Source organism: Rhincodon typus, chromosome 18, assembly GCF_021869965.1.
Source record: "Rhincodon typus isolate 14 chromosome 18, sRhiTyp1.1, whole genome shotgun sequence".
NCBI classification, from domain to species: domain Eukaryota; kingdom Metazoa; phylum Chordata; class Chondrichthyes; order Orectolobiformes; family Rhincodontidae; genus Rhincodon; species Rhincodon typus.
In genome coordinates, this window is record NC_063349.1 from 37,105,765 (window position 1) to 37,132,997 (window position 27,233).

Sequence of the window (27,233 nt, forward strand, 5' to 3'; positions counted from 1 at the left end):
AACATCAGCTTTCCTGCTCCTCTGATGCTGCCTGGCCTGCTGTGTTCATCCAGCTCCACACCTTATTATCTCAGACTCCATCATCGGCAGTTCCTACTATCTCTAGCTGAAGGCAGTTTTGTGGTTGGTTAGCTGTCTATTGCAGCAACCTGAACTGGGGAGTGGCTGATTTTCTAGCAGCATTTTGAAGGAATGATGTGGATCCATGGGTGAAACAGAGTAGCAGTTTTGAGCAGCAGCAAGGAGAATTAAATACAAACACTTTCAAGCTGATTAATCACAAGTGACAGCATTAAAAATGCTAAATTTACTTTCAGTATATTGTTGTACTGCTGACTTTCTGTTGCCCATGTTTGATGGTCAGGATCAGGAGTGGTAACGCAAACCGATATGCAAATAACATTATATCACCCTGGTTTGCATTAACTCATCGTTCCTCCAACTCCCACCATCTGTTTCCCATGTCTGGAATACCGGTCAATTGAATTCAGATCTGCCAGGCATCCTCTAGGGCAGCAACAATCTCGACATAATTGCTGAAATTAGCCATACAACAGTTTTATCACTGGTCTGTCAAAATGTGTGCAGGTAAAAATTAAGCCTTGTTCCCTTGATTTAACCCCAACTACTTTTCATGTTTTTTTAAAATTGTGGATCATTCTTCAGAGGTATGATAAGGCTACTTTAACTTCTCTCTGGATTTCAGATCAACACAGTCGTGGAAAATTGTGAATTGTAAGTGCAATGCAATTTTGAGGGTCTGTAATATACTATTAGGCAGCTGCTCACCATTTTAATGCAAAACAGGAAATCTCCCTTTTACCTCAGAAAATCCTCCAGTATCAACACCTCAGAATTTCATGGCAGGCACAGTATTGGTGCAGCTATTGGGATGACAGAAGTAAAATTTTTCAGAGTTTTCCTGCACAGATGCCACATATGGAAGCGTAAGAAATGTGTAAGAAAGGCAAAGTTACGGTGATCATGGAGGATTTCAATATGCAGGTGGACTGGGAAAATCAGGTTGGTAGTGGATTGCAAGAAAAGGAATTTGTGGAATGTCTACTAGATGGCTTTTTGGAGCAGCTTGTGGTGGAGCCCACGAGGGAACAGGCAATACTGGATTTAGTGTTGTGCAATGAGCCAGACCCGATAAGGGAGCTTAAGGAGAAGGAACCCTGAGGTGGCAGTGATCATAATATGATTGAATTTACTCTGCAATTTGAGAAGGAGAAGATAAATCAGAGATAATGGTATTACAGCTGAATAGAGGCAATTACAGAGGCATGAGGGAGGAGGTGTGCAGAACTGACTGGGTGAGGAGCCTGGCAGGAAAGACAATGGAGCAGCAAAGGCAGGAGTTTCTTGGAGTAATTCAGGAGACACAGCAAAAATTCATCCCTAGGAAAAAGAAGCATGGTACAGGGATGATGAGGCAACCATGGCTGACTAGGGAAGTCAGGAATAGCATAAAAGCAAAAGAGAAAGCATATAATGTGGCGAAGGGCAGTGGGAAACCAGAGGATTGGGAAGTTTACAAAGGCTAAAAGAGGGCAACAAAAAAAGAAATAAGAATGGAGAAGATTAAATATGAGGGTGATCTAGCCAGTAATATGAAGGAGGACTGTAAGAGTTTCTTTAGATATAAAAGGCAAAAGAGAGGCAAAAGTGGACATTGGACCACTGGAAAATGATGCTGGAGAGATAGCAGTGGGGAACAAGGAAACGGCTGAGGAACTGAATAATTACTTTGCATCAGTCTTCACAGTGGAAGACACGAGTAATATCCCAGAAATTCGAGTGTCAGGGGGCAGAGCTGAGCATGGTGGCCATTACTAAGGAGAGGGTGCCAGAAAAACTTAAAGGACTGAAGGTGGATAAATCACCAGGATCAGATGGACTACACCCTAGAGTCCTAAAGGAGATAGCTGAAGAGATAGTGGAAGCATTAGTGGTGATCTTTCTGGAATCACTAGAATCAGGGAGGGTCTCAGAGGACTGAAAATCACTAACGTGACACCCCTGTTTAAAAAGGGAGTAAGGCAAAAGACTGAAAATTACAGGCCAATTAGCCTAACCTCGTTCGTAGGTAAGATTTTAGAGTCCATTCTGAAGGCTGAGATTTCTGAATATTTGGAAGTGTACGGTAAAATAGGGCAAAGTCAGCAAGGCTTCATCAAGGGGAGGTCATGCCTGACAAATCTGTTAGAATTCTTTGAGGAAATAATGGGCAAGTTAGACCAAGGAGAGCCAATTGATGTTGTCTACCTGGACTTCAAGAAGGCCTTTGACAAGGTTCCGCACAGTAGGCTGCTGAGTAAGATAAGGACCCATGGTGTAAGAGACAAGGTGCTAGCATGGATAGAAGATTGGCTCTGTGGCAGAAAGCAGAGAGTGGGGTTAAAAGCGTCCTTCTCAGGATGGCAGCTGGTGACAAGTGGTGTTCCATAAGGGTTAGTGTTGGGACCACAACTTTTCAGTTTATGCATTAATGATCTAGATAAAGGAACTGATGGTATTCTGGCTAAGTTTGCAGATGATACAAAGATAGGTAGAGGGACAGGTAGGTATTGAGGAGGTGGGGAGGCTGCAGAAGGATTTGGACAGTTTAGGAGAGTGGGCAAAGAAGTGGCAGATGGAGTACAATGTGGGAAAGTGTGAGGTCATGCTCTTTGGTAAGAAGAATAAAAGCATGGATTATTTTCTAAATGGGGAGAAAATTCAGAAGTCTGAAGTGCAAAGAGACTTGGGAGTTCTAGTCCAGGATTCTCTCAAGATGAACTTACAGGTTGAGTCACTAGTTAGGAAGGCAAATGCAACTTTGGCAATTATTTTGAGACGACTTGAATATAAAAACAGGGATGTATTTCTGAGGCTCTATAAGGCTCTGGTCAGGCCACATTTGGAGTATTATGCGCAGTTTTGGGCCCCATATCTCAGGAAAGGTGTACTGACCCTGTAGCGGGTTCAGAGGAGGCTCACAAGAATGGTCCCAGGAATGAAAAGCTTAACATATGAGGAATGTTTGAGGACTCTGGGTCATTACTCGATGGAGTTTAGAAGGATGAGGAGGGATCTATTTGAAACTTACAGAATATTGAATGGCCTGGACAGAGTGGATGTTGGGAAGATGTTTTCATTGATAGGAGGGACAAGGACCCGAGGGCACAGCTTTAGAGTAAGGGGAAGACCTTTTAGATCAGAGATAAGGAGAAACTTCTTCAGCCAGAGAGTGGTGAAAATATGGAATTCACTGCCACAGAAGGCTGTGGAGACCAGGTCATTGAGTATATTTAAGACAGAGATAGATAGATTCTTGATTATCACGAGGATCAAGAGTTACGGGGAGATTGTGTTTTAGAAACTTACCAGCCATGATTGAATGGTGGAGCAGACTCGATGGGCTGAATGGCCTAATTTATGGTCTTATGGTCTTATAACTGAAACTTAAGTTGCTTGGGAGATAGTACTATGCACATATTTGTAATTAAAGAGTATTAAAATTTTAAATGCATCTCATCAACTTTGTAGTGGAAGCTCCTGTGTCTGTACTTAAAATTGCCCCTCTGAACTTACTACATAATTATTTTGTCTTGTGATCAATAATGACACTACACTATATCATCTATACACATCCCTTTTTCTTCAGTTTTTACTGAAAAATTGCTGCTATGCTCTGTTTAGTTCTTCTTCCCCACTGGTCAAATTGCAGCAAGTTTTCCAAGTAACTATAAGTGTTATCAAAACCGGGTATTATTAAACAAGGACAGAATGTATTGGTTTAAAATGAATACTGAAATATGTTTGTGTACTATGGCCCAATTATTCTTCTCTCCAATCTAATTTCAGCTGAAGATTACACTTTATCTCGACTTTGTATTTGTAATCCCACAAGATTCATGATAACATTTTCATTACAGCACATAATTGCTGCAGAATTAAATATATTCAATGAAATGTTGATTAAATATTATTATATAATCTGTTTTATTTCAAGAACCTGAAAGGCCTCAACTGCTGGAAGTTTCAAATATTTTACCAACAGCATTTACTTTATACTGGAGAGCACCTATTGGACATGTTGATTATTATAAAGTTGTTCTCATTCCTGATCAAGGCTTCGTTAATGTCACAGACCTGGGGGATGGCAATTTCAAGGTATGACTTTCATGATGATAATTGCATGGCCAAGTCTAAAGAATGCTCAAGACATTAAAGGAGATTTAATTGTGCACTCATAGTGGAAATAGAATTGGTCCAGATGCAGTTTTGTATTTTATTTCCATTTTGTTGCTTCTGTTAACACTTGTAACATCTTTCCAGAGCATTCCCTGAGACACAGTCATCTCCTAGAGATTCATGAATAGTGTAATGCAGACAATGTGGTGATATTGAGCACAATAGCATTAGCTATGCACCTGCCTGGCAAGGCACTTAAATATTTCATTTTGTGGCTCGTATTCCTATCTGGTTGACAGAGTAAAGTTGACTTAGCCTGACTAAGGTGTTAGGTAAATGTAATAATGATATTGTGCATTTTATCTTTCACTGCGTTCATACTTGGAGCTGCACGGATAAAGGTAAATTTCAAAAAATAAACTTTTATATTCTGTAATTTATGATGATGTCCATTTTTAGTTCTTTAAGTATCTAATTGAAACAAGAGTTGCTGTGTGCAAGTAGTATTTTCACAGTAAACGAAAATTGCCTAACGTCTTGGATGCATCTTGCAGATAAAGAATGTATCCAATGTTAAGTATTTTTTGCTCAGCCAGAACTCCACAGCAAATAATAACATTTATTTTGTCATTTTACTGCATTAGGCTGATGTTTCTGATGCTACCCCAGGTATGCAATACACCGTCACAGTTTCCTCAATTTCTTCATCTCTTAGTAAATCTGTCAGCAGATCACTTATAACACGTGAAACAAGTAAGTAGACTTGGTATGTTCAATAACCTTTGCGCAATACTACGTAGTTCAGCTGGCTTTAAATCAATAAACAAAACATTTCTGACAAGAATTAAGAACCAAAATTGACATGATGTTTATAAATAATATTTTATTGAATTATACACATAAATGATCATAAGTTCCTGACAAAAATGGTTTTAAGATTAACTGTGACTAGCCTTGTTTGTTACAGTTGTATTGTGCTTCAGTAAATGACATCAAAGGTAACTTCTCTCTTCTCTTCCTTGTTTTGGATTTTGGAATATAATTACAACAGAGTATATACCTAAATGACATACAAAACAAAAATGGAAAACAGTTCTTTACTAAAAGTTTTACCAGACAGCCCCAAATTTAAAATTAATAATTTGTGACATTTGATTTAAAAAAAGATGAAATGCGAATTGTTTTTCCTGATCATAGGAAGAAAACAATAGCTTGCTGACTGAATAGGCATAGGACTGAAAAAATAAATTCTGAAATGTTTTGTTTCATTGATTGCTGAGTATTGTTGATAAGCTAGATAATGCGTCAATAAATATTTCAGTTGATTGCATTTTAGTTTATCAAATATTAAGTAACTTGGTTCTTTTAGCACATTTCATTGTGGCGGTATATCAATATATGTCAGCATTTTATTTGTATAAAGTACATCAAACTGTAATTTATCTTTACCAGCTAACTGTGTATATGGTGGCCATGTGTTACAGTTTACTTGGAGTCTGAGTTGCTGTGGCAATGTGCACTTTTACATATTGCAGTTTAGAGCTGTTGGAAGTAAAGTCTCCAATGTTACTTCTATCGCATTTCTTCTCATTCTTACTGCCTTTCATTTCTGTGGTTTTGAAGGATTTGCAGATTGACACTCAATATTTTTTGACAATATTATGAACACACTTTTTGGCTTCCCTGTGGGTGGGACATAAGCCCAGAATATTTTGCTTAGATGCAAGGGCACTTCCCACTGCACTCCAGGACTTCCGTAACCTTGTACGTGGAAAGAAATACATAATAATATCTAATAACTAGGTTTAATTTCCTTTACAAAGAATACTAATTTGGATCTTGATTTTTGAGGAAATGAATGAGTCAGCTGCCTATTCTGCCAGGTAAGAAGCTATTATCATTTTGAGTCTCTGGCTTCACTGAAATTCAGGAGAACAGGTTTACTGTACCAAGCAGCTGAAAACGGGTGAGTGCTGCTGCCAACATTGTGATTATGGAAGTTGGGAATGCTGAGATAACAATGACCCAGATTACATTGCTCATCTGGGGCCCAGACAAATAATTGAACATTTATCTAAGGAAGACCCTTCTCATCACCACGGAACTAAACTGTACAAGCTTTCAACAATTCCTGCTTAAAGTGGAAAGCAGAGTCTGATTGTCAAGATAATGCTGCTGAAAGGTTTAATGTTGGACACTGCATTAAGCTCCATTCAATTTGGTGGTGTCATACAGTCCTGGGAGGAGAATGAAGCAGTCTAGTTCAAGATTCTGATTCATGCATATATGATCATTTCACAAATTGGGAAATGAAAGGCAAGTTATTCAGCTTAGAAAGGCAATGGAGCTGACCTCTGAAATACCCATTGAACCATATTTCAACAGTTGCTTTGGGTCACCAGAGCAGAGCGAAGGAAAAATGAATCTGTGACACAAAGGCTGGAATTCACTTTTTTCTCATTGCCTTGAAAAACAGCCCGCAGTGGAGAGTCATCAAGAACTTGATATCTACAGATTTTGCTACTGCTGTGGATATAGTCAATAATTATCAACTGCAGCCTTAGACTTAAAACTTTGTAACCTTTACCTTTTCTTACTTGTACCAGACAATCTCCCTTTATACTTACTATCTGTGTTTGTGTCTGATTATTTCATGATACTTTTAAAATTGTTTTTCTCAAGGTTAAAAGATAATAAAATTCCTCTTTGTGTCATTGAAGAAAATCTTAGTAATTGAATCCTTCATTTTCTAGTGAACTTGTCATGATTGAAGTATGTTTGCTAAGTACTAAAAGGAAACAAAATATTTATGCGATTGACTAAGAGTTTTTTGAGGAGGTGATGAAGATGATTGATAAGGGAAAAGTGTTTGATGTTGTCTACATGGACTTCAATAAAGCCTTTGAGAAGGTCCCTCATCGCAGACTTGTACAAAAGGTGAAGTCACATGGTATCAGTGAGTTGGCAAGATGGATACAGAACTGGCTTAGTCATAGGAGACAGAGGGCAGTGGTGGAAGGATGCTTTTCAGAATGGAGTGTTGTGACTTGTGGTGTTCTACAGGGATCAGTGCTGGGACCTCTGCTGTTCATGACCAACATGTATGATTTGGCAGAAAATGTGGCTTGTCTAATTAGTAAGTTTGTGGATGATACAAAGATTCGTTGAATTGCAGATATTGAAGAAGATTGTCAGAGGATACAGCAGGCTATAAATCATTTGGAGACATGGGCAGGAAAATGGCAGATGGAGTTTAATCCGAACGAATGTGAGAAAGGTCAAGTATAGATGGAAATTATACACTGAATGGCAGAACCCTTAGGGGTATTGATATGTTGAGGGATCTGAATGTACAGGTTTACAGATCACTGAAGGTGGCAGCGTAGACAGATAAGATAGTAAAAAAGGCTTATGGCACGCTTGCCTTCATTAGAAGGGGCTTTGAGTATAAAAATAGGGAAGTTATGCTGCAGCTTTATAGAACTGTAGTTAGGTAACTTATGGAATATTGTGTACAGTTCTGGTTACCAGACTACCAGAAGGATGTGGATGCTTTGGAGAGGGTACAGAAAAGGTATACCAGGATGTTGCCTGGTATGATGGATTTTAGCTATGAAGAAAGGTTGGATAGACTGGGTTTGTTTTCACTGGAACGCAGGAGATTGAGAGGTGACCTGATGGAAGTTTGTAAGATTGTGAATGGCATGGATAGAGTGGAAAGTATGAGGCTTTTCCCAGGGCAGAGAGGTCAATTACTAGGGGACACAGGTTCAAGGTGTGGTGGGGGTGGTGTTTAAAAGAGATGTGCGAGGCACATTTTTCACACAAAGAGTGGTGAGTGCTTGGAATGAACTGCCAGAGGAGGTGTGGAAGCAGATACAATAGCGGCATTCAAGAAGCACCTGGATGAATACATGAATAGGAAGGACATAGAGGGATCCGGATCCTGTAAGTGAAGACAGTTTTAGTATGAAAGGGCAAATTGTGTTGGTGCAGGCTTGGAGGACCAAATGGCCTGTTCCTGTGCAGTATTGTTCGTTATTGAGAGAGGAATTAAATTCCAGCTCCTCACCTGGTCATTACAAATAAAACATTGAATAATCAGAAACAGCTCACAAACGTGTCTGCGTGGGTTTCCTCTGGGTGCTCCGGTTTCCTCCCACAGTCCAAAGATGTGCAGGTTAGGTGGATTGGCCATGCTAAATTGCCCATAGTGTTCAGGAAGGTGTAGATTAGGTGGGTTATACGGGGATGGGTCTGGGTGGGACGCTCTGAGGTTCGGTGTGGACTTTTTTGGATGAAAGGCCTGTTTCCACACTGTAGGGCTTCTATGATTTAGAAATTCCAAGAACGAATTTTACTAACTTTGTTAATGTTCTACCAATGCCACATATTGTCTATGAAGATGTTCTAATCCGTTTGAAGCTTACCGGAAATTGTCCAAGTGCTATTTTCTATAAGTTTCGTGGAGGGATTCCAAGGCCTAGTTAGTTTTCTTACAGTATTGTCCCAAATTCCCCTCATAAATTTTGCACCATCCCCTGCGGTGCACTGTTCGTTATACTGTCCCACTCACTCCAGGTGGAAGGATTAGCCACTATTGGGACATTCCTGATTTCCTGGCACTGGAAGGCAGGAAGCTGGGAAAGCCCAGCCATGCATTTGATCTAGCGGACAGTTCACAGCTGCCCTGCACAATTCTTGCCAATTTCCTCAGATACTTTTGGCAGAGGCACATTGGCACCCCACTTTGCCAACGAGAACCTGGAAGTCATTGTGGAAAGAGACTGTGTGTGGTCCCTGCCCATGGAATGTGTCCTGAGACGTTAGTGACTGATGGAGGCTGGAGGAGCAAGCAGCAAGCTGAAGTCACCAAGTGACCGTTCTGCCTATCATGTTGGGCATTGTCACCATCTGGTTTCCACCAGGCAGGTGGGAGAATGGGAAACTACATTTTAATGAGGTAAGATTAGGTAATAATGAGGATGTAAGTGTAGGCTAGGGCATACAGATGAGCTTCTTGCCCCCATTATGGGAATCTCATTTTGATTTTGCTGTTCAACATGGTTGCTCTGATGCTGGGAAGCTCCTCACTGGCCCTGTCACATAATTCTTCCAACATTCTCACCATTGCCCACATTGTTACGCAGGCGGGAAGCTTCCACCCAATATGTACATCTGTATATTATACAGGGAGGAATTTCTGTTTTCTGTCATTTTGTCTTAGAACATCTATTGCCTGATATTGATGTTTTCGTAGACAACATGTTCCAGATGTGAGACTTCACAAATATGATTGATATTTAATCTGTATTTTTTTTTTAACCTTTAAGGTTACTCAAAACTTTTTTGTAATATGTTATAAGCATATTGATTGTGAATTTTCATCATTTATCAATGTGTTTCAATGCAGATCCAGCTTCTCCAGATGGTCTTACAGTAGGCCCCATTGGCGCTACAGCTATAATGTTGGCATGGAGCTTACCTTCTCGTCCAAATGGAAGAATTTTATCCTATAGAATAGAGTACAAAGAGGTTTGTCCTGTACACCAAGCCAACTTTATCCAAGTTTCAACAAATGCAGATACACCTGAATTTCTTCTTAATAACCTGAAACCAGGGACAGCTTATAAGATTCGGGTAAATAGATTTTTTTCTTGCTGCATGTCAGAAAGAAACTACTTTTGAGTTATTTCTCATGTTGCTATCTGGGGACCCGAGTTCGAATCCCACCATACCAGACGGTGGAAGTTGAATTGACAGGTTTTCATTTTACAGAATGTGCTCGCTGTAAAAGTTTACAGCTTTGAGTTTATTTTCTGCACTGCCATTGGGTATGAATGTCACTACTGAATTTTTATTCTGAGATAATTAAAGGCCACAGTAGCAGTAGCATTAGCCAATTAGCTAAACACTATTGCAGTGATAAGCCATTGTTTGCTGAAGCAACTTCGTTTACCACCTTCCCAATGGAAAGACTCCAGCAGATTGACATGTGTTACAACCAGGTGTGCCAACTGCAATTCTTTTGTTAGTTTTTAGTTTTTTCATGCAGGGTGAGGAAGATGGATCAGTCCCATCTAGTTAATACATTGTTTAACTGCAACAGTTTTAAAATGTTCGCTTTGCGCATAGATGTATTATTCTTCAAATAACACAATTGACAGTTCAAAAATGAAGGAGCTAATTATTGGATTTTCTTCCATGAAAAAAAAAGAATTTCCTTGCTTACTAATCCCGAGCAAAAGAATAAAATACAACATCAACTGCACACAAAATCATGAATAGGTTTTGAAAAGGGGACAGCATCTCATATGAAATGAAGGTTAAAGAATATGTCGTTTAAAGAGTCCTTAAGATGTTGGGCTTAACCTGAGACCACAGCTGCTTAATTGATGATTTCTATCCTTTGCAGGAGCAAAATTAATTAATATCTTTGAGTTTGTGGTGAACAGATGTTACTTCAATTTATCACAAGGCATGTTTTTCAAGAGGCAAAGAGGAACAGGGAGAGAGACAGAAACAGAAACTAAGCACTTCAGTTCTGCTGTTAAAAGTTCTTTGTTTTTCTCCCTGGACTCTGCCCCAAATGTTGTTACCTGAAATACAATTTCTTTTTATAGTGTCATGCCTAGCTTCATTGTTCTTCCCAAGTTCGATAATCTGCATTTACTGGACGTGGGTGTTACTGGCCAGCCCAGCATTTATTGCCTATCCCTAATTGCCCAGAGGGCAGTTAAGAGTCAGCCACATTCCTGTAGGTTGGGAATCACATGTAGGCCAGACAAGGTAAGGATGGCAGTTTCCTTTCCTAAAGGTCATCAGTGAACCAGATGGATTTTTTCCGACAATCGACAGTGGATTCATGGTCATCTATTAATTCTACATTTTTAAAAAAATTACATTCAACTTCCACCGTCTGGCATGGTGGGATTCGAACTCGGGTCCCCAGAACATTACCTAGTCTCTATACCAGGGTGGCACGTTGATTCAGTGGTTAGCACTGTTGCCTCACAGCGCCAGGTTCAATTCCACCCTCAGGTGACTGTCTGTATGGAGTTTGCACATTCTCCCCATGTCAATGTGGATTTCTTCCGGGTGCTCCATTCTGCTCCCACAGTCCAAAGATGTGCAGGTTAGGTGGATTGGCCGTGCTAAATTTCCCGTAATGTTCAGGGATGTGTAGCTTAAGTGGGTTATAGTGGATGGGTCTGGGTGGGATGCTCTGAGGGTCAGTGTGGACTTGTTGGGCCAAAGGGCCTGTTTCCACACTGTAGGAATTCTATGATATGGTATTAACAGTCCAACAATAATAACACTAGGTCATTGCCTCCTGAATCTAATTGCATTAACTTCCATTGCAATATGTAAAATTTCCAGAAAGATGCATATCAAACATAAGATATAGATCTGAAATTCAGTCATTTTGATGTCAGGTTAAATTTAGTTCAGACTAAGTCTCATTTATTCATGTTTACATGAACCTGGCTCAAACTTGTCAAGTGACCATCTTGCTGCCTTCCCATACAATATTACAAAATGGGGACAAATTTTAGAATGAAGAATATGAAAAAAAATGCAAGAGACCAAAATGTCCTGAACAGCCAATTTACATGTGTATCTGAAAATCACACCTGCAAATTCCTTACCATGCCATTGTACTTGTTATTTATTCTTTGTCAAAAAAAAATGGCTTGGCAGCAATTTGGAGTGACCTACTACACATACCTGTGTAACTGAAAAATCTGTTAAAAGCTACCAGCATACATTTTGTTCCTTTTTGGAGCTCCACTGAGATTAAAATCAAATGCATCTTAATGTGCATTTTAAAACCAAGTTATAATATCAATGTTTGTCTGAACACTCTTAATTTGGTAATCTTATGCAGAACAGTGTATTTCTTTCTCATCTGTTAACCAGATCTCTAGCAGCATTGGCACACCTGCACCATATGACTGGGGTAGTTCAAACTGTGGCAGTTAGGGATGAGCACTAAATGATAGCCATGCCAGCTCTGCCAACATCACCTGAAAAACATTTTTAAAAATCAGTGCGCAGTTGCACGCCATTGACTTTTTTAGTAGCCTTCACTCAGCTTGCTTCAGTGCTGCTTTTCGTGGGCTCGGTACTCTGAAAGGAGGACACTTCACTACATTACACAACACTGGCTCCTAGTACGGTTGAATTATTTGGTGACCCTGCTTCAGCCGTATTTTGTGCAAGAAAGTGAAGATAGTTTTAAGGTTTACCAGAATGTGTACTGAAGTGATTATAATGAGGTCAGCCAGGTGAACCTCATAGAATATGAGTTCCCTGATTGGGGCTGTTAATTTGGTCCAATCAGGGAGTGCTGGCTGACAGATGAAAACAGGAGTGTCAGAGGTTCTGTTCACCTGAGAGCTAACTCTGAGGAAGCTCAATCAGTGACAAGGACTTTCCGCGTATAAACAAGGGGTGACTTGGTGATGGGATATTGGTCTCTGTGGAGTTATTTCAGTGGTAATGAGAGAAAAGCATGCTCCTGAAGAAATTTGCCTGCAACAGTTGTTTTTGAGTTGGGGTGAGCATTTCTGACATCATGCTGTTATTTGGGAAGCTTGACTTATTCGATCCTGCTGTCAAAGACTGGGTTCAGTATGTGGAAAGAATTTGTTATTTTTTCTGGGCAAATGACATTGGAGCAGATGAAAAGCAACGAGAAGATGGGTCCAGACCCAAAATGTCAGCTTTCCTGTTCCTCTGATGCTGCCTGGCCTGCTATGTTCATCCAGCTTCATACCTTGTTACCTCAGACTCCAGCATCGGCATTTCCTGCTATCTCTGAGTAATTCTCCTGACAGCTTGTGGACCCACAGCTTTTTCAGTTATTAGGATCCTAACTTTCTCTGAGGCACCAGATGCTAAAATCTTGCAAGAGTTGACGGATTTAGTTAAGGTATATTATGACCTCACGCCTCTTCTAATTTTGAGATGCTATAGATTTTTGTCAGCAATTCGAGTAACAGGGGAAGCTGTATTGGGATTGCTCAACTGGGATGAGTACAAAACGTTCAGAACATGCTGTCTCTACAGAAGTTATTAAAGTTTCATATCATTAAATTGCATTCCTGCTTCAGTGAAAAAAAAATGTTTTGGAAAAATGTATGTATTGATTCAAACAAAAATTATGCCAGTAAATGGTACTTACTTAATACTTAATGATGTTTAGTCAAAACCTTCACTGCTAAATGAAGTCCAGTACAAACCTGGCATTTTCTGATGAAGGGTCTAGGCCCGAAACGTCAGCCTTCCTGCTCCTATGATGCTGCTTGGCCTGCTGTGTTCATCCAGCTCTACACCTTGTTATCTCAGATTTTCCAGCATCTGCAGTTCCTACTATTTCTGATTGCTTAGTATTAACTAGCTTTGAAGCAATATCTGTCCCACTTCAAATTTTACAATTGCTCACTGAATCTGAATATTATTAATTATGTTGTAGAATATGGAACTGACTTGTTTATGTATTTGTACTCTTTTACTGAAATTTTCTTCGAATATAAATTCAAATTATGTGGCCATTTGTCTTAACAATTTAGTTCTTTATAGATTACTAATAAATCAATTTACCAAGTTATATCTTCTATTGAAACTGTACAGATTAAAACTTGTTATATTTATATTATTAGATTGCAGCTGAAAACAGTGCTGGCATTGGAGCTTTCAGTACTTTTCGGAAAGTTGTAACTGCAGAAAGTGGTAAGTTCAGTCCAATTATGTTAGCATTTTTGTGTCCATCCTACACTACTTCAACTTATTGGTATTTAAAATGTCACCAATCGTTGAATTGCATCAGAGAAGAACAAAGAAGGCACATGTTTCAGTATTTTGCTGATTTTGTCTTAAAAAATATTTGGGTTCATAGAATTGTACAGCACAAAGCAGAACATTTTGACTTCACCAGTTCACAAAAATAATTGGATTAGCTCCACTCCCCTGCTCTTTAATCATTGTATTTCTTTTCCTTTTTGAGGAAGTTACTATTAAACCTACTTCCACTACCCTCTCAGACTGGCTTTCCTGATCATGTAAAATAAAATCTCATTTCATACTTTCACTTCTGATTCTTTTTCAAATTATTTTAAACCTGTGTCCTCTAGCCTAGTCTATTGATCTCTGCGCCACAAATTTTCTCTTTCCTAATAAAAGGGGCATCAAGCCAAGGTGATATCTAACTATCCAGTGGCAGTGACGTAAGCAAGCAGCCAAACACATTAAAAGATTCTCACGGTTAGCAAACCAAGATATAGTAGAAAGTATCCTTCAATTTTAATTTTTGTTTTCAGATCGGAAATAAAATTATTATGATTGGATTAAGAATGGATCTAAAATATTACACATTTTAAACTGTATTATTTTCAAAATATGTGTTTCTAAAAAAAAAATATGATATTATCTATATACAAAATTAGCTTTTCGGAGCCACGAAAGGTAAAATTTATGAATTTAGTAGACTTTTGGCAACCCAGGTGCACCTGATTCAACAAGGTCATGTTCTCAGTGTTTTTTAAAGGTGATCTAACAACATAAAAGTGAAAGTTCTCATCTATTCACTAATTACTCAAGGATTACATGCTTAGGAGGGAAGTCAACAGCAAACTCTATAGGAGAAGTGAGAATCACTGACAACAGCTTTCAGATGTCCACATTATCCAGTGCTAATAACAGTTCTCTTAGTTCCAGATTAGTAACAATGGTGAAGTCTAACTATTTCACCATCATTACCACTGCAAGACATGGGTCGCTTCATTGCTGCGAAGTTAATTTTGACCTACTTAAAATAATTTCAAGCAAGTAGGAAACTATGGTTATTTATGATATTTAATAATTGGAATTATGAGATGCAGTTGTTGATGAAATTGTATTTATTCATGAGGTTGAGACAAGAAAGTTTGTTTATATATTTCAAAGGGGTTTATGTGTAAATTGTTGGGTTAGTTCATTCACAGAGAAGCTGCATGAGACTTAACTCACCAGAATGGAATACAAAACTCTTACTGGATAGAGTTGGGGAAGGACAATATTTCTAAACATAAGCAACCATTTTGGTTGCAACTCTATACACTAATACTTCTCAGAGAACAGTCAGAGAAAAAACCCTAACTTATTGTATCCATATGAAGATGAAGAAAGACAATATATCCTGCAAGATTTTTTTTAATAAATCAATAACAGGTTTTTATTTCTTTACATTACCCACAGGAAGTGTGTGTGAACTCTTAACTGGAGGCATGAACACATACAGCCTATTAAAGGAAATTTCATGCTGACTAGTTTCAGTGATTGTTGGGCAGTGTAGTGAGTCTAGTCCAGTAACATCAGTGGATTGCTGCATTTGTCATTTTCCATAATATATAGAACAATATAACGCAGCCATATTGCAGGCAAGCCATTGTTTATAAATGCCAGTCCTCAATGTCAATAAAAGGAGAGGAATAGAGGCTGGAAGGGTATCCAGCTGCAAAAAAACCTGCCAAATCCAAAAATGAATGTCGATATGAAGAAATGATCAACCTGCGTGGTAATAATACATCCAGTGTAATATTGGAAAAGCCAAAATGAAAGAATAGTGGAACAATATGGAATAGGTTGTATTTCACCAGAAAACTCTGTTTGTTCACATTATTTCATATCACGTAACCTAAAATTCACATGAAATTTCTGAGCCATTTACCAGGAAGAATAATCAAGATGGTTCTACACAACCTTCCTGCATATTTTTAATCTGCTCAGCAGTTTCAGCTAAAACTAAAGATCCCCATCTACTCCTTCTGTTGCCAGGAGCTTCCATAGTCATGAGATTCACCTAAATTCAGCTGGACATCATCCTGTTTTTTGTTGCTTGTGCTCTGATTTTTGCTTGCCAGGGCTGTGTAAATGGGGTCTGATGTTAAAATAGTAGCAGAATATATCAGTAGGATTGCATAACTTATAGTTTTGTTTGATAATATTCACACCTTAATGTGATATATGATTATTTTATTCATGCCTTTCATTAGGATATATGAATTAGAATTTTGTTGAAAAATTTACATGTGGAGGGAACAGTTTTCAGGTCATTCACCTTATATATTCAAACACTTATTTCCTAGCTCCAGGTCCAGTTTCATCTCTTACTGCAACAGTAGTCAACCACACAACTGCTAATGTGACATGGTTTCTACCTAAACGACTAAATGGGAAAATTACATATTTCAGTATAATTATAAAGTCTGTAAGAAGTGGACGTATATCAAAGAATATATCAGTGAATGCCGATACCCTTTTCCCAAACACATTACCACAATGTGAGGTAGGTGAAAAGTGTTTCAAGGTATGTACTTAATATTCTTCTGGCTAAAGTACAGAAATCATTTTAATAGTGTATGATATTGTATGCAAAGATCATGCTTGGCAACATGAAAAGATAAAAACACATTTAGGATTTTTTGCAATATATTAAAATCATAATTTAAATCTACCAATTATTTTTTAAATTCTTGTGCTGTAATATACTATTATAAAATATGCAGATCAGTAAATAGTCCCCAAAATTGGCCTGTCCTTACCATGTAACATTATGTAGAAAAAAATAGTCAAACTATTTCAGCTGTTTGATTCTGTACTTTTTAGTATTCTCCCCACTCTGTCCAACCACTGCCTTCTATCAGGTCTCCCAAGTGAATCTGTTCTTGTTTGCTTTGCTGCACTGTGGTGTGCATGAGATGTAATGATATAACTTTGACCTCCACATGAGATAATTTGACCAGAAAATTGCTGCAATCATTCTTTTCAGGGCTTCTGCCTCTAATCCTTCCGTTTGTTTTAAGATTACACGTTGAAATGAGATTTACCGATAGTCTACTGCCATCTGCAGTTCCGTAGCTCTGCGTTTCTGCTTGGTCCTTTTTATTTGCTGGTTTTAGTGGAAGTTGGATATAGTTTTCTTTGGAGCCCATGATGTTCCAATATCTGCAGGAAACTATAGCATCATCATTTAACGTGTATTTGTGTCTCCTTACTATCTCATTATTCATCCATCTACATTTATAACAATTTTGTGGTTTAATCTTGGTGATACCTTTACATACGAGTTCGCATAACAGATTATATGCAAGGGTTTCCTGCTGTAAATATATACTTTTTTAAATCTTGTACTCTGGAACTTCAGATGCATTCAAAATTCCCATTATCCATACTCATAAAGGTAGAATGTAGGACTTATTCATGGTTAACCCCAGTGATATAACATTTGGTAAGATCAGATGTAGTTTGTCATATCTTTCAATAATTTATATGTTTGTTAACATTAGAAGAGCAAGTAATATCTTAGAAGATGAAACTAATTACTTCTACAAGAAATGGAAATTATATTAGTAATGGAACTTTCTCCAAAAACGAGGTTCAAATATGAAAACATGTATCTTTAACTTTGTTGTAAAACATGTATCATTCAACATATTCCCATTGAATAGTTCTATCAACAGAGCAATGGACTGAATAGAAGCTAGTTCATCTTGCAGTTTATTGAATGCCTGATTTTAAATCAAAGGAATTACTCATATTGTATGTCAGTATTTGATTAATAAATTCTGAGGCTGAAATTTAATGCCCTCTATGGAATGGTGGGAAACCATGAGTTGGACTACCTGTTGTCATCTTGTGGTGAGTTGTGAGGAATATTGAGGGCAACCATCCTGTCAGGTGCCCAAATGAGGCCTTTGTAGCTAATTGGTGGTTACCAAAGGGCATCAGTTATTCTATCAATGGCAGTTAGGGGGTGGTGGGGCCTAATGCCACTTGCAACGGCAATAGGTTTATTGTTGGCTGGCTGTGGTGCAAGTGGAGGCTTCTATTCCAGCACCCTGTGCCCAACTAATGACAAAGACCAACACGTGGTGTGCCTCACTTGCCAGAACCCGCCTGTCCATTGCCACTGAGGGTGCTAGAGTGCTGCTTGCCTCTGTTTGGACAACAGCTCTTGGATCCAGAGATAGTAGGAACTGCCGACGCTGGAGTCTGAGATAACAAGATGTGGAGCTGGATGAACACAGCAGGCCAGGCAGCATCAGAGGAGCAGGAAAGCTGACATTTCCGGTCTGGACCCTTCTTCAGAAATGGTGAGGGGAAGAGGGCTCTGAAATAAGTAGAGAGAGTGGGAGGCGATGATAGGTGGATCGTGGAGCAGATAGGTGGAGAGAAGACGGACAGGTCAAGGAGGCGGGGATGAAGCCAGTAAAGGTGAGCGTAGGTCGGGAGTTGGGATGGGGATTGGTTAGTGAGGAGGGAGGGGCGGGAAGGTGGAAGGGAAGACGGACAGATCAAGGAGGCGGGGATGAGCTAGTAGGCAGGAAATGGGGTTGGGGGTTGGTCAGTGAGGTGGGAGGAGCGGATAAGTGGGAGAAAAGACAGACAGGTCAAGGAGGTGGGAACGAGAGGGGGCGCTGGTCTTGGGATGAGTTTGGGGGTGGGGAGATTTTGAAGCTTGTGAAGTCCACATTGAGACCATTGGGCTGCAGGGTTCCCAGGTGGAATATGAGGTGCTGTTTCTCCAGCCATCAGGTGGCATCGTTGTGGCACTGGAGGAGGCCCAGGATGGACATGTTGTCCAAGGAGTGGGAGGGGGAGTTGAAGTGGTTCGTGACTGGGAGGTGCAGTCATTTGTCACGAACCGAGCGTAGGTGTTCCACAAAGCGGTCTCCAAGCCTTCGCTTGGTTTCCCCGATGTAGAGGAGGCCACGTCGGGAACAGCAGATACAATATATCACATTAGCAGATGTGCAAGTGAACACCTGTTTAATGTGGAAGATTTTCTTGGGGCCTGGGATGGGGGTGAGGGGGGAGGTGTAGGGGCAGGTGTAGCACTTTCTGCGGTTGCAGGGAAAAGTGCCAGGGGTGGTGGGGCTAGTGGGGAGTGTGGAGTGGACAAGGGAGTCACGGAGAGAGCGGTCCCTCCAGAAGGCAGATAAGGGTGGGATTGCAGGTGGCGGAAGTGGCGGAGAATGATGCGTTGAATCTGGAGGTTGATGGGGTGATACGTGAGGACAAGGGGATCTTGGAGCCAGCAGTCTTTGTCGTGAAGGCTCTGGGAACCTTGATGGCAAACACATAAATTCCTCATTGGGATTTTATCCCATTAGTATTGCTACTGGCTCTGCAGTGGGCAGGATTACTAATATTTCTATTAAATTTAGCCCCAAGTGTGAGCAACAGGATTTGGAAGTAAAAGTAAATTTAGTCACCCGTGTCCAACTCTCTCATTAGAGAGAAATGACTAGTGGTGGTTTAAGCTGAGAGTCACCACATCTCAAGCAAGGGAAGAGGTTGAGAAGGAGGAGCCTTCATGGTAATCTCAGCCAGTACAGGATTGGACCCACGCTGTTGGCATCATGCTGCATAGCAAACCAGCTATCCAGCCAGCTAACCTAGCCTGATGGATTTAAGAAAGAACAATTTTCATGTTTCATTTTATTTGTAAATGCCACATAGTAGATCCTAACTAAAATAGCCTGAATTTATTTGTATCTAGCTATTTGTCAATTTTTGTCCTGACATGAATATGAATAAACCAGTGATCAGGTAGTTACCCTTCAACACGTTTTTAGTAAGGAACCCATCTTTCTGTACAGTTCTAAATACTGAGGTATGATTGATATACTTTAACATGTAAATGAACATTGATTTTTCTTACATAGGATGATAGTTCAACAGGCACCACTCCTGCAACATTGGTTTCGTCTTCTCCACCTACCAGTGATGCATTTTTAACAGCCACACCAGAAAGTCTAATAGAAAACGACACATCAGTTGAGTTTGCCAGCATTATGGTGGATCAACTGAAACCGTACACCACCTATCTGTGTGAAGTATCTGCCTTTACAAAAGAGGGAGAAGGCCAGACAGCAAGCACTCTCTTTAGAACTCCAGAATGGCGTAAGTGCTAAGAGAATATTTTATGATGATTTTAACAGACGTTGTGGATATTTAAAAATGCACATTACTTTGTACACTCATTGCAACATTTCCAAATCAAATAGGAAAATGTGAACATGTTACTTATCCTTAGAAATGCTTTAAGCTTAAGTAATACTATTACTGTATGCTTAATTTATGCATTTATTAAGTTGTTTATGTGTACTGTTATGTATTTAGCATCTGTGGAAACATGTGAGTGGACTTAAAAGCTTATTGGGAAAATAAAGTAGTGGCAAATGAAGGAACACTATAAAAATATTTTAAAAATGCTATCTACAGACATTGACACAAAAATAAGGAGCCAGTGGTGAACTTTATAGGCCTTATTTGTTCCGAGTTGAAGTACTGTGTACAATTTTGGTTGTCTCACATGCATATTTTAATTACACCATGAGTGGTGGAGGAGAATTAGAGTGTCGGAGAGGGAAGAAACATGTAGGAGATAAAGAAGGAAACAGGAAGAGTGGTGAGAAAGGATGGATGGGTATAGATGGAATAAGGGTCAGGAAGTTTAACTCCAGTCTGCAAAGTGATGCTGAGTGAATCACATGCTCAGAAAAGGTAAAATAATATTCACTGCACAGGAGTGGGAGGCGAGTGATAGCTGTTTCGCTGAGGGGTGTGGATCCTGTTATCTAGGTGATGGTTGGAGTGGGGAATGTAGCCTCCTATCACTAAAGCACTGGTCAGTGTGGATGGGAGTGTTTACTTGACCAAGGAGAAGATTCCATGTGCAGTTTAGAGATTAATTCCATACAACTATGCTCACCTGTCACACAATATGCCTGTTAATTTAGGGGAATGGAATTTGGGATGGGGTTCTGTTTTAATGATATGCTTTAATGGAGGGAAATTCATGTAATTGGGTAAGGTGGATTTCCAGAACTTTATTTGGGAGGAGGAATTAAGGTTCACGAGTTTGTGGAACTAATTCAGATTTTATGCCATCTCCGATCACCTCCTTTTATCACTCATTGGCCACATTCCCCTTCCTGCCCCAGCCTATCTCCCTTCTGTATTTGCCTCTGGTAAGAATAACACCCAATTCATGTACAACTGTGCTTTCAAAATTCAAACCGGTCCAATCTTTGGCCTTCCATACACCACAACATTTCTGCATCAACCATATGCTCACTTCCAGCTTTGTTAATCTAGTCTTCCTCACCCTGGCAATTCCCCTGGTATAGTCACTATCCCCACTCCTTTTGGTCCAAAGGATGCAAACTTGAAAAATATGACTGGTGTAGCTATCCAGAGTTTGATTGGGCTGCACCACGTCAAGTATGATCAGGTTCTGCAGGTAATAGTATTGCTCTTTACTCTAGGATCATCCTGGAATGCAAAGATAACCACTGATTTATTTTCTTTCCTGCAAATTGTTTTCTTAAACTCCTCTCCCCTCACTGATAACATTAAGTGCAAGGAAATCATAGACTCCTTTGTCAAGATCAAGACCAAGATCATGAGTGTCTGATCGGATTACTCTGCTAACCTTCCTTCCTCTCCCTTGTCTGTCTGGCCAGACTTCATTAAAGTTCTGCCCACCCTCCCTAACCCTGAACTTGCATCCTATCTCATTTCTCTCCTGTCTCTCCACTCATACACTCTCTGAGCTCATCTTGTCCATTAGACCCATGTTCTGTTCTTTCAATCCTCTAGCCACTAAATTGCTGATTACCCAACTTGGCCTCCCTTCACTCCTAGGTTAGCTGAGATTTCACTTCAAGTATTGTCCTGTCTCCTCAAAACAATAACTGTTGAACTCACTATCACACTGCTACTTTATTGTCAGACTTCTTATCTGACATCCATTGCTGGATGAGCAAATATATTGATTAGACTGATGCCATTTTCAGTCCCGACTCCATTTCCATTTCCCATCTATCTGCTCCATCCGACTGTCTGGCAAATGTCTGAGGCAAAAATAGACTGTTTGCAACCGTGGTGTCATAGATGTTGTGGAATCACTAACATTGTCTACTTCCATCTCTGTAACATCCTGCAGCTTCATCCCTGCCCAGTTCATCAACTTTATTAATTGCTAAAACTCCCATTCAAGCCTTTGTCACCTTTTAGACTTTTCTATCCTTCACATATTCCACCTTTTATAAACTTGAAATTGTCCAAAACTCTGAGGTTTTTGTGCATTTATCTTTCATTCCATCGTTCAACTTAGATTGGGCACCCAGTCCAGCAAAGACTTCAATTGAAAATTCTTATCCTTGTTTTCAAATCCCTCCGCATCCTTATCCATCCCTATCTCTGTAATCTCCTCCAGCTCCGCAACGCTCCTACGTACTTGCACTTCTCTAATTCTGGCCACGTAAGCATTTCCAATTTTAATCTCACTGCCATCTCTGTGCAATTTTTAGTTACCCAGCCTGGAAGGTTTAAAATTCCTATGCCTGTCCATTGTGTGTTTTTAAGACAGACCTTAAGCTTATCTCTTAAACTGAGCATTTCTTCATCTGAAATAATATCTCCACTGCGGTCAGATGTCATATTTTGAATCATCATGCCCCTGCAATGTATCTTAGGTTGTTTTATTAGATTAAAGACACTTCATAAAACTAAGTTATTGTTGGAGGAGAACATATGGTCATGGCTAGATGAGGTTGAGAGGTAGATTCAGTAAATCTGTTGTTTTGTCATCCGTTAGTCTGTATTGGGTATTGGGCTATGGGAACTTTTTTTCTTCCAGGCTATACTTGAGCACTTATCTTATTTCACATTTCTGACCATTTCTACCATCTGCTACTAATATGTCCACCATTATTTAAACTCAGGTTGCTGCTGTGCCTTCTGAAGGATGAAATTAGAAATTGTAGTCATATTTTACCCACTTTAGGTGTTCATAGATTCATTGATTGACTATCACATAATGGTAGGTGTGTGTTGCCACTTGTCAATAGGTCACATAGTGTTACCCTGGCACTACAGGAAATTCAGTTCTAAAAGCCTGGAATGAAAACATTTTCATTTCTGATGTGAGCACAATAGGGAAAATTCTTAACTGCTGTGAGTTCTGCTAAGACCCAAGAGAGAATGAGAGATGGAATTTTGGGAATTGCATGTGGAAAATCTATCCACGACCCATCTCCCCACACTCCACCTCACCACTGGAATTTAAAGTCTAAGTGAGGTTCCTGACCCTCCAAGTGGTATTGTTATTTCTGTCCTGTCCAGTTGGAGGAATTTCTGATTCAAGAAGCACCTGGATGAATACATGAATAGGAAGGGAGTAGAGGGATACTGATCCTGTAAGTGAATACAGTTTTAGTATGGAAGGGCAAAATGTGTTGGCACAGGCTTGGAGGGCCGAAGGGCCTGTTCCTGTTTGCCGTATTGTTTTTTGTTCTCTTTGTTCATTGAATGCAATATATAATGCTGTTTAAAAGGAAAATGTTAGCACATGTCGTTTTAAGATATTGTCCTTTTCCCCCCATCCCAATATGTTAGTGTTTAAATTGCTATGCTGTTTTATATATTTAGTATATTAACAAACTTACCAGAAACAATAATTAGTGTGTATGTGGATTGTCAGTGGTTGCTGAGATAAAGGTGTGAAATAACTGTTTGCAGTTCCAGAAGATCCACCTCAAAACCTAATTGTAAGTAAGGTTACATCAAAATCATTCCTAATTAATTGGAATCCACCATCAGCAGTTACAGGAAGATTCTCTTACAGAGTTGAGCTCAATGGCCCATTTGGTAAGTGGTATGAACTTTGATGTAAATGTTAAATTCCATTATTATAGACTTTATACAGCTAAGTTACCTAGGAAACCTATATTCCTGTTCTGAGGAAAGGAAGACCTGATTTATCTTGCTTAGATGTTCTGGTTAATTTCAGCTTGGCTGTCAATGTTTCCTTCCATTTTTTCCCTTTCTCTCAATTTTTCCATGGTGGAAATTTTACCCTCTCCCTCTGTATCAGGAGGGAGCTCTTTGGAAGTGGGAGGAGGGATATAAAATTGGGTGGGATGGCAGATGCGATATGGCTGTGGTGTAGACACCCCAATGGTATTTTACCAGTTACATGCACTAGACCTGGACAACATCCTGACTTGGACTGATAAGTGGCAAGTAATGTTCACACCACACAAATGCCAAGCAATGACCATTTTCAGCAAAAGGGAACCTAACTATCTTAGGTTGATATTTAACATTATTACTATTGTTGAATTTCCCCTCCCCCCAGTATCAACATCCTAAGGGTTAACATTGATCAAAACCTGAACTGGACCAGCCAAATAAATACTGTGACTACAAGAACTGGTCAGAGGCTAGGAATACACCGCCTGTCTCTGCAATGTCTGTCCATACTCTACAAGGCACATATCAAGAGTGTCAGGGAATACTCTCCACTTGCCTGGATGGTTGCAGCCCTAAGAATATTAAAAAAAAAAGCTTGGCACCATCTGGAACAAAGAAGCCCTCCTAATTGGGATCCCATCCACAACCTTCAACATATACTCCCTGCACCATTAGGACACAGTCAATCTTTGTGTACCGTCAACAAGATGTGCTGTAGCAACCCACCCAGGATCCTTAAAAAGTAACTTCCAAACCTGTAATCTCTACCATTTGGAAGGACATGGGCAACAGACACGTGAGAACATCACCTCCTGTAAATTCTATTTCAAACCACACACAATCCTGACTTGGAACCACATCACTGTTCCTTCATTATCATGCAACCAAAATTGTGGAACTCCCTAATAGTGCTTTGGGTGTCCTGATACCCAAAGTCTGCAACAGTCCAAGAATACAGCTCACCATCAGCGCCTCAACGGCCATTAGGGAAGTGCAATAAATGCTGGTCTACCCATGTCCCATGAATGCATTAAAAAATATGACTTGACCCTCTTGGACATTTGAAGCCCCTTAAGTGGCTATTAGAATATTTCCAATCTTTGTCTAACACTTCCTTGGATACATTCAATTTGTCAGCTTTGACTGCTGTTTGGAGAGCAGAATTCCAAAGACCAACCAGCCTCTAAGAGATGATATTCTTCCTCACCTCCATCTTAAATGTGAAACTCCCTTATTTTGAAACTGCTTACTAGTTCTGGATTCTTCCATAAAGGGAGACATCCTCTCAGCATTTGCTATGTTAAGCTCTATCAGAATTTTATGAGATTCAGTAAAATCTCTCTTTCTTCTAAACTCCAACATCTAACTTCCTCAACCTTTCCTCATAAAACAACTCTTTCACTTGGGAATCAGACCAGTGAACCTTCTCTGAGCTGAATCCAATGCAAGCATATCCCTCCTTTAGTAAGTACACTGTACACAATGCGCTCAGCATGCTGGTATGAATACCCTTGCATTTTTGGCAGGATTTCCCTATTTTAAAGTCCTTCCTTTTTGCAGTTAAGGGCTAACATCACATTTGCTTTTGTAATTATTTATTATGACTGACTGCTAACATTTTGAAATTCACAAATAAAACACCTAGATCCCTCTGTGCCACAGCATTCTGTACTCTCTATTTATATAATATCCTGTTTTCCTACTCTTTGGCTACAGAAGGGCTTCACTTGGCCTTAGGGAGGGGCTCTGTTTGCTGACTTTGCAAACTCTAGTAAAATGTCAGCAGTGGCAGAAAGGTGACTGGTTGGCCAGACCCCTGGCCCTACCCAATGTTTACCTTTCCCTGTCTCCTAGTTCACAGTCTGAGATACTTAGCAAATTCACTCCTAAAACATGTGTTGTGACAAAACTGATGATTATTATAGACTTTGATCATATTTATTTTGAAAATGGATACTTTCTGTGTGAGTTACTGAGGGTAAATATATTTACTTGTTTTCAAATTTAGGGAAAATATCACAGAACAGCACCAAAAGGATGATGTTCCTTTTTATGAACCTGCTGCCATTTACAAGATATGAAGTGTTTGTAACTGCTGAGACAGTGGTTGGACTTGGACCAAAAGCCAGTGTTGAAATCACTACGTCATCAGAAGGTAACTATAAAAGATGTAGTGGAAAATTGACGCACATCATTGAAGTAGTAGCATATATCTTCTAACTAGTACATTTTGATTATTTTCATTTTATTTTGCATTTTTGGTAAGTCAATGAAATGGAAGCTTCCCTTAATGCTATAATAATGGTTATATGTAAGAGAGATCATGTGAAACACCGAGACAAAAGGAAAGAGAGTGATTAGTGAGATCTTCCTATTTACTGCTGCTGAACTTTATTAACTGCTACAATAAAGTACATCCCAAAATGCTCTACTAACAACACACAAATTGTTACGTTATAGCTCAAGGCAGAAGAAGCAGGGAAAAAAAAGGAAAGAAAAATATGATATTTATAATTTTATTCATAGTTAAGACTGACCTGGAGCTTACGTTGATGATAAGGTAAAGGTAATAACTGTTGTGTGAATCAGACATATCTTCTTGTATGTGTGATTTAACACACCATCTTGTCCCAATTGAAATTGATGACTTGAATTTAACTGACGAGTGTTAAATCAGACACCGACAAGTTTAAAACTCAAATCCTAAATAGGCACTATTTTCATGGAGCAGTACAGTTGAGCTACACACGTTCATTGTCCCAAAGACCTGACATGCACTGGGTGACACACAGCAGCATGTTTCAGCATGACTCAGGGGCCATGTAAGAGTGCAACCTCAGGCACTACGCCAGAGGTCTTGATGGAGAAAGATGAAAATATATCCAACAACCCAAAGGGAATGATGTCTTACTTGTTCTCCTGGCCCTTTCGCTCTTCTTTCCTGCAGTAGTGGATAGCCTCATCTTTATTTCCTTACATACCTGAATACTATGGCGGATGTCCAGTATGATGTTGGTGATCAAATATTTCTTTGCTGTTGGTGACTCCAACGAACTGTCCAATAGGAGAGTAGCACAGCATCTTCTAATTTTACATGAAGCCCTCTGAGAGTTCCCAGGAGAAATGTTGATGGTGAAATCTTGATGAAGTATGTCAGAAAGTCTTCCAATCTAGCAACAAGTTGAGAGTAAAAGGTGATTTTCATTTAAGTAGTACTGGAAATTATCAGCATAGTATTTTCCCAGATG

At 39.5% G+C, this 27,233-nt stretch overlaps 1 protein-coding gene across 1 annotated transcript in view; it reads left to right on the forward strand.

Annotated features, from left to right (window-relative positions):
* The window catches only part of ptprq (protein tyrosine phosphatase receptor type Q), a 173,279-nt gene that overhangs the window by 23,007 nt on the left and 123,039 nt on the right, over positions 1-27,233 (forward strand). Inside the window, exons 8-15 of the mRNA XM_048607916.1 lie at positions 3,998-4,158; positions 4,824-4,932; positions 9,593-9,819; positions 13,845-13,914; positions 16,308-16,507; positions 19,890-20,127; positions 23,752-23,880; positions 25,994-26,140. Coding sequence (XP_048463873.1) covers positions 3,998-4,158; positions 4,824-4,932; positions 9,593-9,819; positions 13,845-13,914; positions 16,308-16,507; positions 19,890-20,127; positions 23,752-23,880; positions 25,994-26,140 — 1,281 coding nt within the window. The remainder of the gene's footprint in view (positions 1-3,997; positions 4,159-4,823; positions 4,933-9,592; positions 9,820-13,844; positions 13,915-16,307; positions 16,508-19,889; positions 20,128-23,751; positions 23,881-25,993; positions 26,141-27,233) is intronic.